Source organism: Hydractinia symbiolongicarpus, chromosome 8, assembly GCF_029227915.1.
Source record: "Hydractinia symbiolongicarpus strain clone_291-10 chromosome 8, HSymV2.1, whole genome shotgun sequence".
NCBI classification, from domain to species: Eukaryota; Metazoa; Cnidaria; class Hydrozoa; order Anthoathecata; family Hydractiniidae; genus Hydractinia; species Hydractinia symbiolongicarpus.
This window is the reverse complement of record NC_079882.1, coordinates 26986201-27001261: the sequence shown is the minus strand read 5'-3', so window position 1 is coordinate 27001261 and position 15061 is coordinate 26986201. Positions and strand designations below refer to the sequence as shown.

Here is a 15061-nt window from a genome sequence, read left to right as displayed (position 1 = left end):
TTACTCAATTATGTTACGTCTAGAAAATGTCTAGAAACATTTTCAACTTAATTTTGATAAAAAGGTCATAGAAACATTCATAGTGTTGTGACACTAAAACACCATCACTTTTTTTTTCAGTCTTGTGTATATTTCAGCTGGCTGTGTCATTTTTGACCATATTAGACTGTAACAGAAACATTTTTCAAAAATCCTAATGTTTGCTAGATTAGTTTCTTCTGTTCTGTTTTCCATATAGTTTCTCCACAATTGTTGTTTTTCCATTTTAGAAACCAAGCTATTTGTAACCGAACTTTTTGATACTTTGCAAACTAAAGAATATGCACCACCAACAGAAAGCATTGTATGTTTATTTCTTATAGTTTTTATAATTTAAAGTTTTCATATTACATGAGTGATGTCCAGAGATGATTCTTGATAAAGGTTATACCCCCGCCTTTCACAATCACAAAATTCTTTTCCTTTCTTCCTGCGAAGTTTCGTCCTTATTAGCCAAATTTCCCAATCCCTACCTTCTTTTTTTTCTGGAAATTGCAAATTCCTCCCCTCCCTTTCCTTAACAAAAGGGAGTTCTGAACTATGATATTTCACTTTGTTTCATACTTAATGTTCCTGATTTATGATTCAGGCTGCTTCTGACAAGGGAGGCATAAAAAGAAAGTCGTTTGAAGAAAGTGAGAAAAGTGAAGTTGAAAAAGTTCAAAAAACTGAAAACAAAGCAGATGTTGGAAAAATATCTGAAAATGATAAAGAGAACTCAAAAGAAAGTAAACCTAGAAACAAACCAACCACTGATGTTTTGGAAGGAAGAAGAAATTCAAATGAAAGCAGTATTAGTATGAATGATACATCTAACAAAACAATTGAAAGAGTGAAAAGTGCTTCACGTCTTGATGCAGAGGTAAAAAATGATGATGTTAATATGAGAGGTGCATCTCAAGATAGATCCATGAAGAGCATGTCACCTGCTGTACGATCTAGACAGGGACATTCATCAAGGAGAAAATCTCCACGTTCACCTACACGTTCAGGCAGTCGTCATTCCAGAAGCTCAAGAAGAGACAGATCAAGAAGAGAACATAGAGATGGTAGCAGAGAGCGAAGACAAAGGCGTCGTAAGAAAGAAAAATGCAGAGATTATGAAGGTAAATAGCATATAAACATACCATTAATTAACAAAAAACTACTTTGTCTTTTCCACGATATACCATTTATTTAAGAAGGTTTTTATAGAAAGTATATTATAGTTTTGCTTGTATTTATTTAGAAAAAGGAATCTGTATGCTTGGTGAAGTATGCCCTTATGACCATGGGTATGATCCTGTTGAAGTTGATGATCGAAATTTACCTCAAATGCTTTCGCTTGCTGGTTTGCCTTCATCTCAACCAAATTCTACACAACTACAAACTGCACCTGCCTTACAGTTGTTGCAACCAAATGTTATGCCACAGCGCCCAATGCTACATGCAATAAATAGTGGTTTATCACTAAATCCTGGGCTCACAACAGTTCATGTGCAGAGACCTAGACCAATTCCTTCTCCAGTTGAACTACCTGGAAGTCAAGTACCAATATTTCGACCAAGAAATCCTGCTGCCTTTATGCAAAATATATCACCTCCAAGTAAATTGTTTTAAAGTTGTTGTTTTTTATTTCATCTATTTTTTTTAACTTGGAATTCTTAAAGGGAATCCGAAGTATAGAATGATGTTAGACTTATATTATAGAGCTTAAAAAGTTAGCTAACAAGTCTTTTTAAGTTTTTTAAAAAGCTCTTTTTGTTCTCAAGATATTCGTATTTAAAGAATTTCAGATTTAATTATGCTGCATGAATTATGCTGTCATATTTCAGTAATAGCAAATTTGGACATTTTCTTTCATCAGTAATTTTAGACCTGTTAAGGGATGTGCATTCCAAATTTAACAATGCATAGACATTTTAAAGATTAATTGATTAACACAAATTTTTTGCCAAAATGACACTCGCTTGCTCGTCCCAGGCCTCTTCTTTTTTTGCTGACGACTCAAAAACTCAGGATCTGCACCTTGGTTTGCAATGAAATTTTGTTGGTAAGCTTGTATATATGTTTACTCACAAAATTTGATTGCAACTCGACATGCAGATCCCAAGTTATGAGTTCGTTAGCAGAAAGTTAAGAGGTCTGGGTCGAGCAAACAATTGTCATTTTACAAAAAAAATTATGGTAATCAATTAACCTTTATAATACCTATGCATTGATAAAGTTTGAATGCACACTCCTTACAGGTCTAAAATTATTGATGAAAGAAAATGTCTAAATTTGCTATTAGTGAAATATGACATAATAATTTATGCAGCATAATTAAATCTGAAATTCTTTAAATGTAAATATCTTAAGAACGAAAAGAGCTTTTTTAAAAATTTAAAAAGACTTGTTAGCTATCTTTTTAAGCTCTATAATATAAGTCCAACACCATTTTATACTTCGCGTTCCCTTTAAAAAGACAATTTATAAATACCTGTGTGATCATGACTGTGTTTATAGACTTACTGATAATTTTAATCATCAGAGACTGATTTTGTATTTCAGTTACTCCACTACCAGATCAACTAGTGCCAGCTACAACAGCAGAAACAGCTAAGGGGACAGCAGCCCCAGTTGCTGTGTCTGGAGAACCTTACAATCCAGAACAGCCATCAATTGAAGTCGAAGAGGCTGATGTGCAGAAGAAAGATGAGACCGACACTTCTTCCCAAACTTCTACTGAAAAAGATCTAAAAACTGATTCAAATACAGAAAAAGACACAAGATCACAAGATGAACTAGTTCAAATTGCAATGGGAAATATCCCCCTGACACCTATTATGGGTTCACAACCAAACAATGTATTTCAGTTACGTGGAGGAATGATGCAACATCCGCAACAGCAGGCAATGCCTACCCAATCCTCCTTTACCAATGCATATCAGCCCAATCTAAATCAACACACATACCTTCCTATGGCAATCAATAGTCAGCAGCAGTATCATCAACTTCAATTTCAGCAACAGCAAGCTGCTATGTTAGCTGCTCAGAATCTGCAACAACAACAGCAACAACAAACAGTTGTCCAAGTACAGTCATCGCAACCAACACATAGAAGAAACACTGTTCTCGAAATTAGAAAAATACCTAGAGAATTAAACAATATTATGAAATTAAGTGAACATTTCCAGAAATTTGGAACTATCACAAAATTACAGGCTAGTTGTTTTGGTTTTTGTTTTTATTTGATTAGCGATAACACCAAACAAGAATCAATAACATGCCTTGTTACAATGAAAATATAAATAGTTGTTTCTTAATACGATTTTGCTGCATTAGATATGACTAATAAAAATGGTTTAACATCTGAAAATATGGTTATGATGATTAATTAGTTATGCTCTTATTATTAATAAGAATTTATTAAGTTATTGTGCATTTTTAGGCTCCGTTTCAACAAGACCCTCAAGGTGCTTTATTAGAATTTGCAACATATCAATCTGCAACTGCTGCCTATAATTCGCCTGAAGCAATTCTTGGTAATCGCTTTATAAAGATGTTCTGGCACAACCCAAACAGAAATCAAAAAAATAATCAACAAGGAAACCCAAATTTAGTAAGTTCATTTATGTAACCCTTCTTTTTCCTGCCTCCCGGACAGTGGGTGATCTTGGTTACCATCTTAAAAGGGGTATGTCTCAAACTCTAGACTAAATTTGCTGCAAGATAAAGTGGTTTTAGCCCCCCCCCCCTGCCTAAATAAACCACAACTTACTTTTTTGAATACACAACTTTCCTGTAAACAAAAGGTTAATGCTGATGCAAACGTCTATGATTTATAAATAAAAAGAATGTTGATGTGAATGCCAACATAGCATTAACGTCAACAATTTTTCCACCAAAATGTGACAGATGTTAAACAACAGTAATCTGTAGGTCGCCTGATCCATATTAAAATTTATTTCATGCATTTAACCTTGAATTTTGGCTTCAAATTTAGGGTGTAAACAGTAACCAAGGTGCAACCGTTAGCCCTACTGAAGTTTCTCAACAGAATGAAGTTGACCTTAAACCAAAGAAAATTGCTTCCTCTGAAGAATTAAAATACCGAAATCCAAAATCAGATCCAAAGCTTGTTCAATTGGAAAAGAAGAAGGTAAGTTAATTTTATCCTCAATAGTAATACATTTGTTGAGTGTAATGTTTAAAAGAGTAAATAGAACATTATTATGTATTTATTTTTATTTTTTTCAGCAACTGGACAAACTAAAAATTGAGTTAATGAAGAAAAAACAAACACATTATGATGAACTCATTAAAAAGCAAAAAGTTGGTATTTTGTGTTGTCTTTGTTGTTTTTGTGGTGGTAATGTGAAGAATGTTTGACTAAATAACGTTACGATTTTAGGGAATTCTAACAAAGTTGCAAGATAAAAGCTTATCCAAAGATGATAAAAACAGATTGCTAAAGGTAAGAAAACTAAACTATATATTTTATCAAACTGAAAAGAAAACATAATTGTTTTGTATTGCTATCTCTACCGTACATATTGTAACCTCATAGGCTTTCAAACATTGCGACACAGCTGTGCAAAAACTCAAAAAAGAATTAATAGAAGATGCTACACCAAAACCTCAACCACAACAACTCTCTTCAGTGCCATCGAAACAGTATCGAGATGTAAGATTTTTTTAGACTGTTATGATGGAGTAGCCTCTGAATATCAGATTGAACTAACACAACGATAATAAGCCTGAACATAGGCCCAGATTGACTAAAAAAGAAGCATATTATAATTATAGTAGCTCAGCTCAGTAGTTATTTATTTCTGCATTACTTAAAAATATTTTTGAGAAGTTTTGCTTTATGAAAATGAGCAGTTTTTCTGTGTAAACGAAGGCTGTCAAAATAAAAAAGTGTTTTAAACTTTAAAAATCTTTAATTTTTGTTATAGAACGTACTGAAAAAAATAAGCATACCGTTAGTTTTTGATTTAAAAATGAAAGTTAATCGAGTCTGTTCTTTGTATTTTTTAGTTTATAAAAATGTATGTATATTTTTTATATATTTCCATCTTTTTTTAGTACAAGAAAGAAATATTAGACAAAGAAATCGATATTTATCATGGCAATTTAGAAGGGGAAGAGTTGGTTGAAGCGAAAAAAGCACTTGATCTGCTGAAGAGAGAGGTTAGAAATCGTTGTTATTTTACTGTTTTAAAGTCTGTCTATATATCTTTGCATTATTTTGTTGATTAATTAAAGGTGTTTGCATAAATTGTTCACTAAAATTTCTTTTTAGCAGTCAGCTCAAACCGGTGGCAGAGGACGAGGATACCATCGAGGGAGAGGACGTGGGCGAGGCTCATGGTATCGAGGTAGAGGGGGTCGTGGAAGAGGTGCTTTCCAATCAAGCACTGTGGATAACCGGCCAAAACAGATTTTAGTCAGTGGTTATAATGCTGTTGAGAAAGATGATGTGCTAACCCATTTTGCTGTATGTTTTATGTTCTTGTAAATTGAAAGCGTGAGTTTTGTTATCAAGTTTAAATGTTTATTTAATTTGTTTTTATTATAAAAACAGGCTTTTGGTTGTTTGGACAGAGTTGAAGAAACTGCGAGTGATAAAATGATACTGACGTTTCCTACCCGAAAAGCTGCTGAGATTGCAGCTATACAAGGCACTGAATTTCGTGGGAAGCAGCTTGCTCTTGCTTGGTTTACTGGACAATTGAAAACTGCGCATACTGCTGGTGAGAATCAAACCATCCAGCGAAGAATGACTCGATCGTTAAGTCAAAGTTTAATGGAGAAAGACATGGACGATGAGTTGGTGAGTTTTTCTCCAAATAAAAAAACAATGATAGTGAAATTTATCTTTAAAAAAGTTTCACCAGCATTTAAAAAACAAGCAGTGCTACTTTCTTTGCAAAACAGTTTTTCTACATATACACATTTTTTAAGTAGAGATAATTTTATTGTTTCGCTAGTTTTTATTAGAGTGCATCGACAATAAAAAAATATTCAACAAATATCTGAGTTTTTGGATGCTTTTAATTTTAGTTGGAATTAGATAAAGATGAAGAAGAACTTTTGTTGGCCGGTGTTGACGATGATGAGGATGAAGAGATGGAAAGTGATGAACGTTCGTGGAGAAGATAGTTACCAAGAAGATGTTGTCAATACATAATGCACTTCGATTTGAAGATTTTAGTTGAAAAAAATGTTATTTAAACGAGTGAATTATGTTATTTTAGTTAAATTTTATTACTTCTAATATGAAAAATGTATATTTTTATTATAACGGTATTGTTAGATTGCATGCTCTCCACGTTTCTTTGAGCAAGCGTATATTTCTCCTGCTTTTTCTCCGTTTTAGTTTTTAATCTATTATCAGATTTTATTTTTTTGAGAGGAAAGCATGCATCTAGCTTATAGATCTTAACATTGTTGCAATTTAATTATCGGTTGTTAGAAATGAAGGATGATCTGTAAAAAAAAAGAAGATGGAGAATAAAAAAAGAAAACTAAATATAAAGAAACAAAACAGATCATCTGAATTTTTTGTAAACATTGTTGTATGAAAAGAGTATATTGAAAAGAATATATGACAAGAAAAATAAAAAAAATAAAAGAAAGATTTAAAAAAAATAGAACGAGGAAAAATTACAACAATTTGGCACAAAAAAAACAACCCAAATTTTTAAAAAACATTACTTGGCTATATAAATACTGATGCTGAAAAGAAGAATAAAGAAAATGTGATGGGAAAAAGAAGAAGAAGAAGAAGATGGTTTAAATATTTTCACGATTACCAAGCAAGTTAACATGTAATCCAATGCAGGCTGTTTTATAAGCTTGTGCATTGGTTAACTTTACACACCTATTATACACGAAAAGTAATTAATTTAATGGATGGAAATGTTACGAAGAAAACAATAGTGTGGCCAGGATGTGCTTAATGAAGTTTGATGTGAGAGATGATCAATTAATCGAGGTATGATAATTTCATACTGTCTATTTTATACTAATAAGGAAGTGTATATATCGCATTAGTTTCATTAGTTGGATTTTAATGATTATTTTAATAGTAATTATTTTTTTGGTGTTTTTTCCATTTTGCTTTGACTGGCATGATGCTGCAAAAAATTCTTTGAATCAATAAATTGATCATCATTTGTGTTAAATCCATTGTTAAAGCAAGCGTTTTTTCCATGACTGCTGTGTGTAGAATAAATTCGCTTCATGTTACTTATTTTTTGCAAGTACTTATACGAAGGGTTGAATTTACTTTTCACGAGGTATCAATTTTCGCGGATGATGATTTGCAAAACATTTCGCAGGATATTAATTTGATACTTCGTTAATTTCACTGGGAAAAATATGATACCTCATCGGTAACGCCCAAAAAGAGGAGGTTCACAATCTTAAAAGTTTTTGTTTTGTTTTAATAAAGGATTGGAGGAAGCGAATTAATACACGGCACATTATTCGCTCGACCTTTTGATTAATTATTTCTCACATACATTTCTTAAAATAACAAACGGATATTTTCAAATCCGTAAACAAGCGCCAGGATCAGTTAATTTGATGTCAAATATACAATTTAATTGTTTCTTTATGTTCTTTAATTGCTAATCATGGGTTAGTGGTTCCTTCCTTTATATTCTACTTCCACACAAAAAAGATTGACAAGTAGACAGCTATCATGCAGAAAACCTGTTTCTATTTTTAACATCGTTATGTCCTGAACCAGGGTTCGAGGAAAACATGGCCTAGTCATGTGGCCTACCCGCAAAATTATTTTTTTTTAAAATCAGGAATTGCAACATTTTACCAGATTTTTATTAAAACTTTTTGCGCAGATCAATTTTTGGGCAATAGCAATATAACCTTATTTCTCGCGTATTAATTTTTGCGAAAATTACCAAATTTTTTACAAAATATACATTGCAAAAAAAAAAATAATAATAAAAAAAGTTTATAATTTTCGCGCAAAACGTTTTTCGTGTAATTTCTGTACTTAGATAATTTCTTGACCTTTTGCCGCATTAAAAAAGGCTAGAAACAATTTTACAATCTTAAAATTGTAAAAGAAAGGGTAACAGACAATGCATTCTACTTTGAAATCTTTTTCACAACAACTAATAAATTTACAATGCACAGAAGAGAAAACTTGCGTTTAACGCTGTTTCAAGATGAAGTAGAATTTTAAAGATTCTAAGAGATTAGTGTGGGTTCAAATAGTTTTAGTTAGTTGAAAAAAGTCCAAAAAAATCAGACGCGATAAACACAATTTCAATTTTTGTATAATGAAAAAAGAATTTAGGAATTATAAAAAAACTTTTCAAACCTTTTCTACATCATGACTATAAAATTGTGCAAGAATAAATAAGGGATTAAAAGTAAATTTTAAAATTCGCGTTTATTTAATGACCGTTAATTAAATGCAGTGTTAATTTAAAGACTGTTAATTTCATGATTTGTTACTTAAAATACTGGTAATTTGGTGACTTTTTTATAATGTGTTAAAGCCTAAAAAACATCAAAATACAATTCTTTTACAAATTTTCTACTATTTCCTCCTCATCGGACGATAGCTCAACGGTTTTTTTTTCAGCGATCTTTTTGAAAATAGCTTTTGTATCATCTTCATACTCTGATCCAAGTGGAAAATTATCTGAAAGCACTTTTTCTTCTAAAATTTTAATTTTTTTTTTAATTTTTTTTTCTAAACAACAAAAACATTTATTTCTATTTCCAAACCGCCTTGAAAAAACAACCTTTCTGAACTGCGTTAATTAAATGCCTTTTACAAAATGATTTCATTGAACCGCGTTAATTTCATGACCGTTATTTAATTCGCGTTAATTTCTTGACTCGTTCATTTTATGGAATAAGGTAAGCGCGCCTTTTAATTTCATCAAACGCAAATAAGCACCCTTTTTACTATCTTGCCTGCGAGGATAGTATTGGTTTCTAACTGACTAACTAACTAACCCTGTCCCAAATGGTTAATTGCAACGTCACAGATTTAAACTTCGTACCTAAACTCCTAAGTACTTGAAAGTCATCTAAATGAGGTTTCAGGCCAAAATTGGTACCTGTTTTCGACAAAATTTGGCACAGTTAACAAATAAAGTATGCTGAATATAAGGTGACATCATAATTTGATTTTGTCACCTAAATGTCATTTTAGGCCAAAATTGGTCCAAAAATTAAAACTGCTTTATTTTCAACAAAAATTGGCAAAGTTAACAAAAAAAAGTATGCTGAACATGATGGTGACATCACATTTTTTTTTTTTTTTTGTCAACTAAATGTTGTTTAAGACCATAAACTTTCAACCATGAATGATAACCTGTATTTTTGGTTAGCAGAGATTGTAGTATTGGGTCGCATTGTCGATGTTTCATAGTTGTCCATTTTTAATAGCAAGATAGTTTATGCAACGCCTGCATCTTGTTGTGATTAGAATACAGCTTAATAATCACCCCTGGGGGTTTTAATTAAGAGGGCGATTTTTTAAAAATTCTTCATAAAGGAAGCCGCTTCATTGAGAGTGCGACTAACCGAAATGATGCGCTAAATCGAGCATTAACATTTAGACCAGTTTTGAAGTATGGATATCAACTAACACCACCCACTTCTTACGCGCCATAAGGGAAGAAAGCATACAAATAACAGTTGTGCCACTATGGGTTATGAATATGATGAGTACAACTTGCAATATATCAATTACCATTTTATGATATTAAACAAACGTAAAATGAAACATCTCTTAATATTTTGGTTTCGAAGTAGCCATCATGTTGCACCGCTTTAACTCCTGTCTCAACTTTTTTGTCCCCAAACTGGATGAGGGAGAGCAGAAAAAACAGATTTTTTACATTTTGCATGTATTAAAAAATTGATCGCAGACCTTCGAAACTCAGTAAGCTAGCTAAAGACAATCTTGCAGTCAGATTTTCAAATTTTGCAAATTGTTTTTAATTCTGCAAGGATTCCGCAATGTATTGTGTATTTTTAATATCAGTTTTATTTCCCATGAGGAAAACTCACGTAAGAAACTTCCGTGTTTTTTATGTATTTATAAACAGAAGAGAGGTTTACATAACCACAATACAAAATACTAAAAAATAAAAAAAGATTTGTCATCCTGCTTCAGGTGATTTAATAACCATAAAGATCAGTTAAAGACAATTTTGTATCCTCTAGACCGTATTTGCTAACTTCAATCTAAAGTGATAATTACAGAACGATTTCTATTACTCATGTAGCGGTCAATGCATTCAATTAGTGGGATGACTCAAATTGTTAATTGTTGTAAAAATCAGCAGACAATCCTTAAACTAGAATCGTTAAAATTTGTCATAATTCAAATTATAATCTGCAAACGTGCTCGACCACCAATAATAAAAAAAATGGATTGGAGTTTATATGTATCAATTTCTGTTATTCTTGAACACGGAGTGACGTCTTGCTCTCATGGAAGCACGTGATCAACCGTTGTCAAAACATATTCTATCGAATCATACGTCAATCCAGGTTTTAATTATGAAGAACTCAAGAAAAGTGCTTGCACTAGCCCGAAAAAACCCATAAACATAACAAAAACATAAAACCAGTCAGTAGTAGAATTTGAGGAATTGCTTGCAATAAGTTTCTTTTATAAATACAAGATTTTGACGATTTTTTAAAATTACAATCAGCAAAAATTTCCTCTCATTTTTTTTTAAAAAGAATTACAACTCATGTTTACATCAAAGTTGAAATAACCCTCAAAACTGCGTCAGTGTTTGCGTGTTCGTAACCCTTCCTTTGACCCCTTTTACTTTTTTTCACATACTAAAGAAATAGCGAGAAATCATATCCAGTTACAGGCAAAACGCCTACCGGGTATGCCATTAATTAGAGTAACCAATGCAAATTTCTGAAAAAACGGATGCAGTAATGAAGTATCCTGTTCAGTAGTGGGTGGACAAACTCATCAAGGAAATAAGGATTTTCTTATAATCTTGTTAATGAGGATATAGGGAGATTGACCAATTGTTGTCTCACGTGATTATGATCTCCACAAGAATAGGATGCAGGAATTTATCACTGACGACGTAGAGTATCTTCATGAAGTAACAAACTGTATATTGATATCTGATAGAAGCACTGTGTGTTAAAATTTGTTTTGTTTATCCACACCTCTTTAGCATAATCAATCATATGATTAATCATATATATATATAATGGATGATAATATTTAACATTATGCTTTGTGCCTTCTTTTTTCTGGTCATATTAAACGACAGGATAAAATATTCCTTAATTATAATTTTTTAACATAGCATTTACAAAGAGCTTTTTACTATCAAGACTTGATTTTTCACAATACCTTTTCATTCAAAGGTAATACCTTAATTTTTCCGAATTTTATCGACATTTACGAAAATTTTTCCGAAAATTCAATCTGCGAAAATAAATCCAATTTTTGAAATATCTCAACATGTTTAATTCGCGAAATTCATTTTTAGACTTAAAAATTATTTAACTTAACGTAGTATATTCATAAAAACTGCAGACAAATATGAATCATTTTGTTTATTACTGAAAGGATTTCCTTGCTGGGTGTAATTAAGCTTACATTAGGAAAATTTTGAAAAGATCACCAGCATCCGCTCATTATAATAACTAAGTCTTTTGTGGTGGCAGAGGTGGAGTGGTAATGGGTAATTAATGGAGTATACTTTTGTTGGAATCACAAACTCGTATCCGTTCCCAAGAGATTTAACAAAACGGATGTCAAACTCGAGACTTGGCTTGCTTCGATCCCATGATCCAATACATTAATTATTTTTATTTTTTCGAAACTTAAGACGCAGATTGGCTGAAACGCTATTTAAATTCTAAGATTACCATTTAGGATTTATAAAATATGTTTTCCAAGCGATTTCAGCTGGCTTTAAAAAAATTGGAGGGTTCATGTCTTCCCTGGTTTCGTCAGCTCTGCTAATCAGCATTTTAAATAGCTTTTCTTTTTCAAGAAAATTTTCTTCAGGGTTAAAAAATATCCAGGCTACACCCCTAAACACGTGTACATATTATTTAAGTTATTAGTGACTTTTCTTCTTCTTTTTTCGTTTTTATTTACTTCTACTTAACATTTAGTTTTTTTTCAATCATGTATGCAGAGACTGTTGTGTGGGCCGCGGCTCCGAGTTACTTAGATTGTTTTCCACGTTTGAATTAATTTTATGTCTGAAATATTACGAATTTATTGATTTATTATGCATCATGATGTAAACAGATGGCGAGGGAAAAAATTTTGTTTTGTTGGTTTTGTAAACCGTTTTTTAGAAAAATCTAAATAGACGCGTATTCAGAAATTTTAAGCGTAAAACACTAACTTCCAACTTTAGTATTAATTTGTACACACATATGCATGACAAAAGCTTTTTTTTTCGAGATGGTTTCCAAATCAACAAAGATGTCATTGTGATTAACTTTAATGATGTCATTCAGATTTAGCTGTGTCCGCCATTTTAAATTTGTGACGTCAGTAAATAATGATCGGCATAATAAATAGAAGCCAGCTCTATTAAAATACTCACTCTTAAACTGTGCTTCAAATAGATAACAACAAAAAACAAAGATTTGAAAACAAATATTCACTCAAAATGCTAGGTAAGAATCCGATAAACTTTTTTTTGCATACAATATATATATATATATATATATATATATATACACTGTTTGAACTTTCTTTAATATTAAATGTTTTGTTGCTCTCTGGTTCTTATGTTTTAATTTCTATCTTTTAGATATTATAAAACCAACGACGTACGAATTTGAAATCGATGATGCACTCGATTCGCTTGACTTATTAAAACCAAACATCGTTACACCGCTACCAATGCAACAAAGCGGTAAGGCTGGGAGCACAATACGTTTATTGTGTCTCCTTACCGGCTACCCACCACTTCAAATCGAATGGTACTTAAACGGCGAACTCATTTCTTCTCTGAATGATCAAAGATTTTCATTTGAGAACAATACTAGAGCACTGGTTATCAAAGATTTGAAGATGCAAGACAGTGGCTCGATCAGTTTTCATGCAAAAAATAAATATGGCGAGATAAGCAATACTTGTTATCTAAAAGTTGAGGGAAAATCGTCGAAGAAAACAAAAGCCCTCTCTATGTTACCAATGAAAAAGAAGTTGACGATGGTGATGAATAAAGGAAGATAATTTTTTAAAGATGAAAAATAGCAGGAATTGGTGAAATGTAGAAAGAACTCATGATCGTGTTTACTGAAGCAGAAAACTGTTTTAACTGGAGTGTTCCAGAAAACTTACTTTGAAGTCACGCCAAGCCACACTATGATTGTTGACTATATATCAAATTACAAAAGTAATAGTTCACATTATGTGGGTGTCACCTGATACACTTTGTTTTACAAAGATTGGCAGTTATGATATAAAAAAGCTTTGCTCAATTCACGTAAATTGGATTTAATCCAAGACATTTCTATAAAAGAAATGCTATGTACTATTTTTATTTTTTTGCTTGTTGTTTATCTGAAATAAAATGTAAATAAAATATTAGACATATATTTAGCTGTGTAAAGAATTTTTAAAAAATCATTTAAAATACAAAAATTATTTAAGAAAAAAAAAAGTAATTGAAATAATGTTTCTTTACTGATATCATGCAAAAAAGGAAGACTATAGAACAACAATCTTTTTTTCTTGTTCTTAATCCAATCTTCCTAATTAGATCTAATTAATTACCTATGTCATCAGAGTAATTACAATTGCTTAATTATCTCTATTCAAAACTGTTTTTCTCGCGATAACGCTGACGTTTGGACTTTTTATTTAGCATGAACTCTGACACGAGGATGGAAATAAACCGGAGAAAAGTCAAAAACAAATCCCTCCCTACTTACTTCCAAATGGGTGTGACCCTTCTGACCTCATAATTTTACTAACAAATTACCGTTCCCGTTGACCAATTACCATTAAACCGTCATATTAAGAAATCCTTTTAGTCCATGGAACTTTGCCAAGATATATAGGTTCATGATCTTGTTAAATAAAAGAATTTGTTAATGATAAATATTTGTTGAGTTGAATTTCACAAACTATTTGTAATCAGAATTTATGCAGTACAGTCATATGGCTGTCAATGTACTCTATGTCAGGTATTTCTCGCTGGAATTCGTTTGTAAGTCGAGGATGTATATATTTCGACATTAATGTTGTAATGAGTCTACGTAGGATTTTTCTAAAATTACACTCCTGTCTGGATACTTTGGATAAGGACTTTCCACATATATGTATATGCCTTACTGTTGTGAAATAATAACAAAATCGTGAAAACAAAAGATTAGCAAATATAAAAAGACAATCAACTTTGTCCGAAGCTGCTTAAGTGAAATGAGTAGGCTGAAGTACTTTAAAAAATAACCTTTTGTAAATTATTAAGAGCATATAGAAAAAAAAACTTCGTTCCCCAAATTTCGCTTGTCATAAAAGCAACATGTTAAATCAAACACACAAGAATTTTCATGCAGGATGTATTTTGATTTTCCAGCAAGTCAGCACGCAACTTTTACCTTTTAACAATTACTTTCTCGTTAGTAGGCGTGCTAATGAAATGATAGTATGTTAATTTTCGTTACAAATCGAGTAGGTTTTAAATTGTCACCACACAAGTGGAACAAATCACCTTCAGTAGTTACTCACTTTTAAATAGTAAAACCTCAAAAATTCTCTTCAAGAGATTATTTTGGTTACAAGATTGTTTAGGTATCATTTACAAAGCTAACCACGTTAGATGAAAACGTGTGTTGAACATAAACTTTTCACCATGATTGCTTCGCCATGCACCCACAGTTTCATCGTTCAGATAAAGTTATTACCGACAAAATATTTATTTTAATCGTTATTATTATCACTCTGAAATATTTTAAAATTGTTTTAAGTTCAGAAAAAGTAGTGCTAAGAATGTCCTGTACTATTATTTAAGTATGTTTGACTGTTTTTCGTTTCGATTTGTTC

General features: G+C 31.7%; 2 protein-coding genes across 2 annotated transcripts in view; both read left to right on the top strand.

Moving 5' to 3' along the window:
- LOC130653570 (tyrosine-protein kinase-like otk) overlaps positions 1–15061 on the top strand; it is a 69796-nt gene that overhangs the window by 2773 nt on the left and 51962 nt on the right. Inside the window, exons 3-7 of the mRNA XM_057456075.1 lie at positions 270–343; positions 629–1145; positions 1268–1624; positions 2572–3224; positions 3452–3496. Of these exons, the coding sequence (XP_057312058.1) occupies positions 270–343; positions 629–1145; positions 1268–1624; positions 2572–3224; positions 3452–3496 (1646 nt within the window). The remainder of the gene's footprint in view (positions 1–269; positions 344–628; positions 1146–1267; positions 1625–2571; positions 3225–3451; positions 3497–15061) is intronic.
- On the top strand, positions 12560–13689 carry LOC130653581 (fibroblast growth factor receptor-like). Its single transcript, XM_057456091.1, has 2 exons — positions 12560–12681; positions 12819–13689. Exons 1-2 carry the CDS (start codon positions 12675–12677, stop codon positions 13244–13246), a joined length of 435 nt encoding a protein of 144 aa, XP_057312074.1. The 5' UTR covers positions 12560–12674; the 3' UTR covers positions 13247–13689.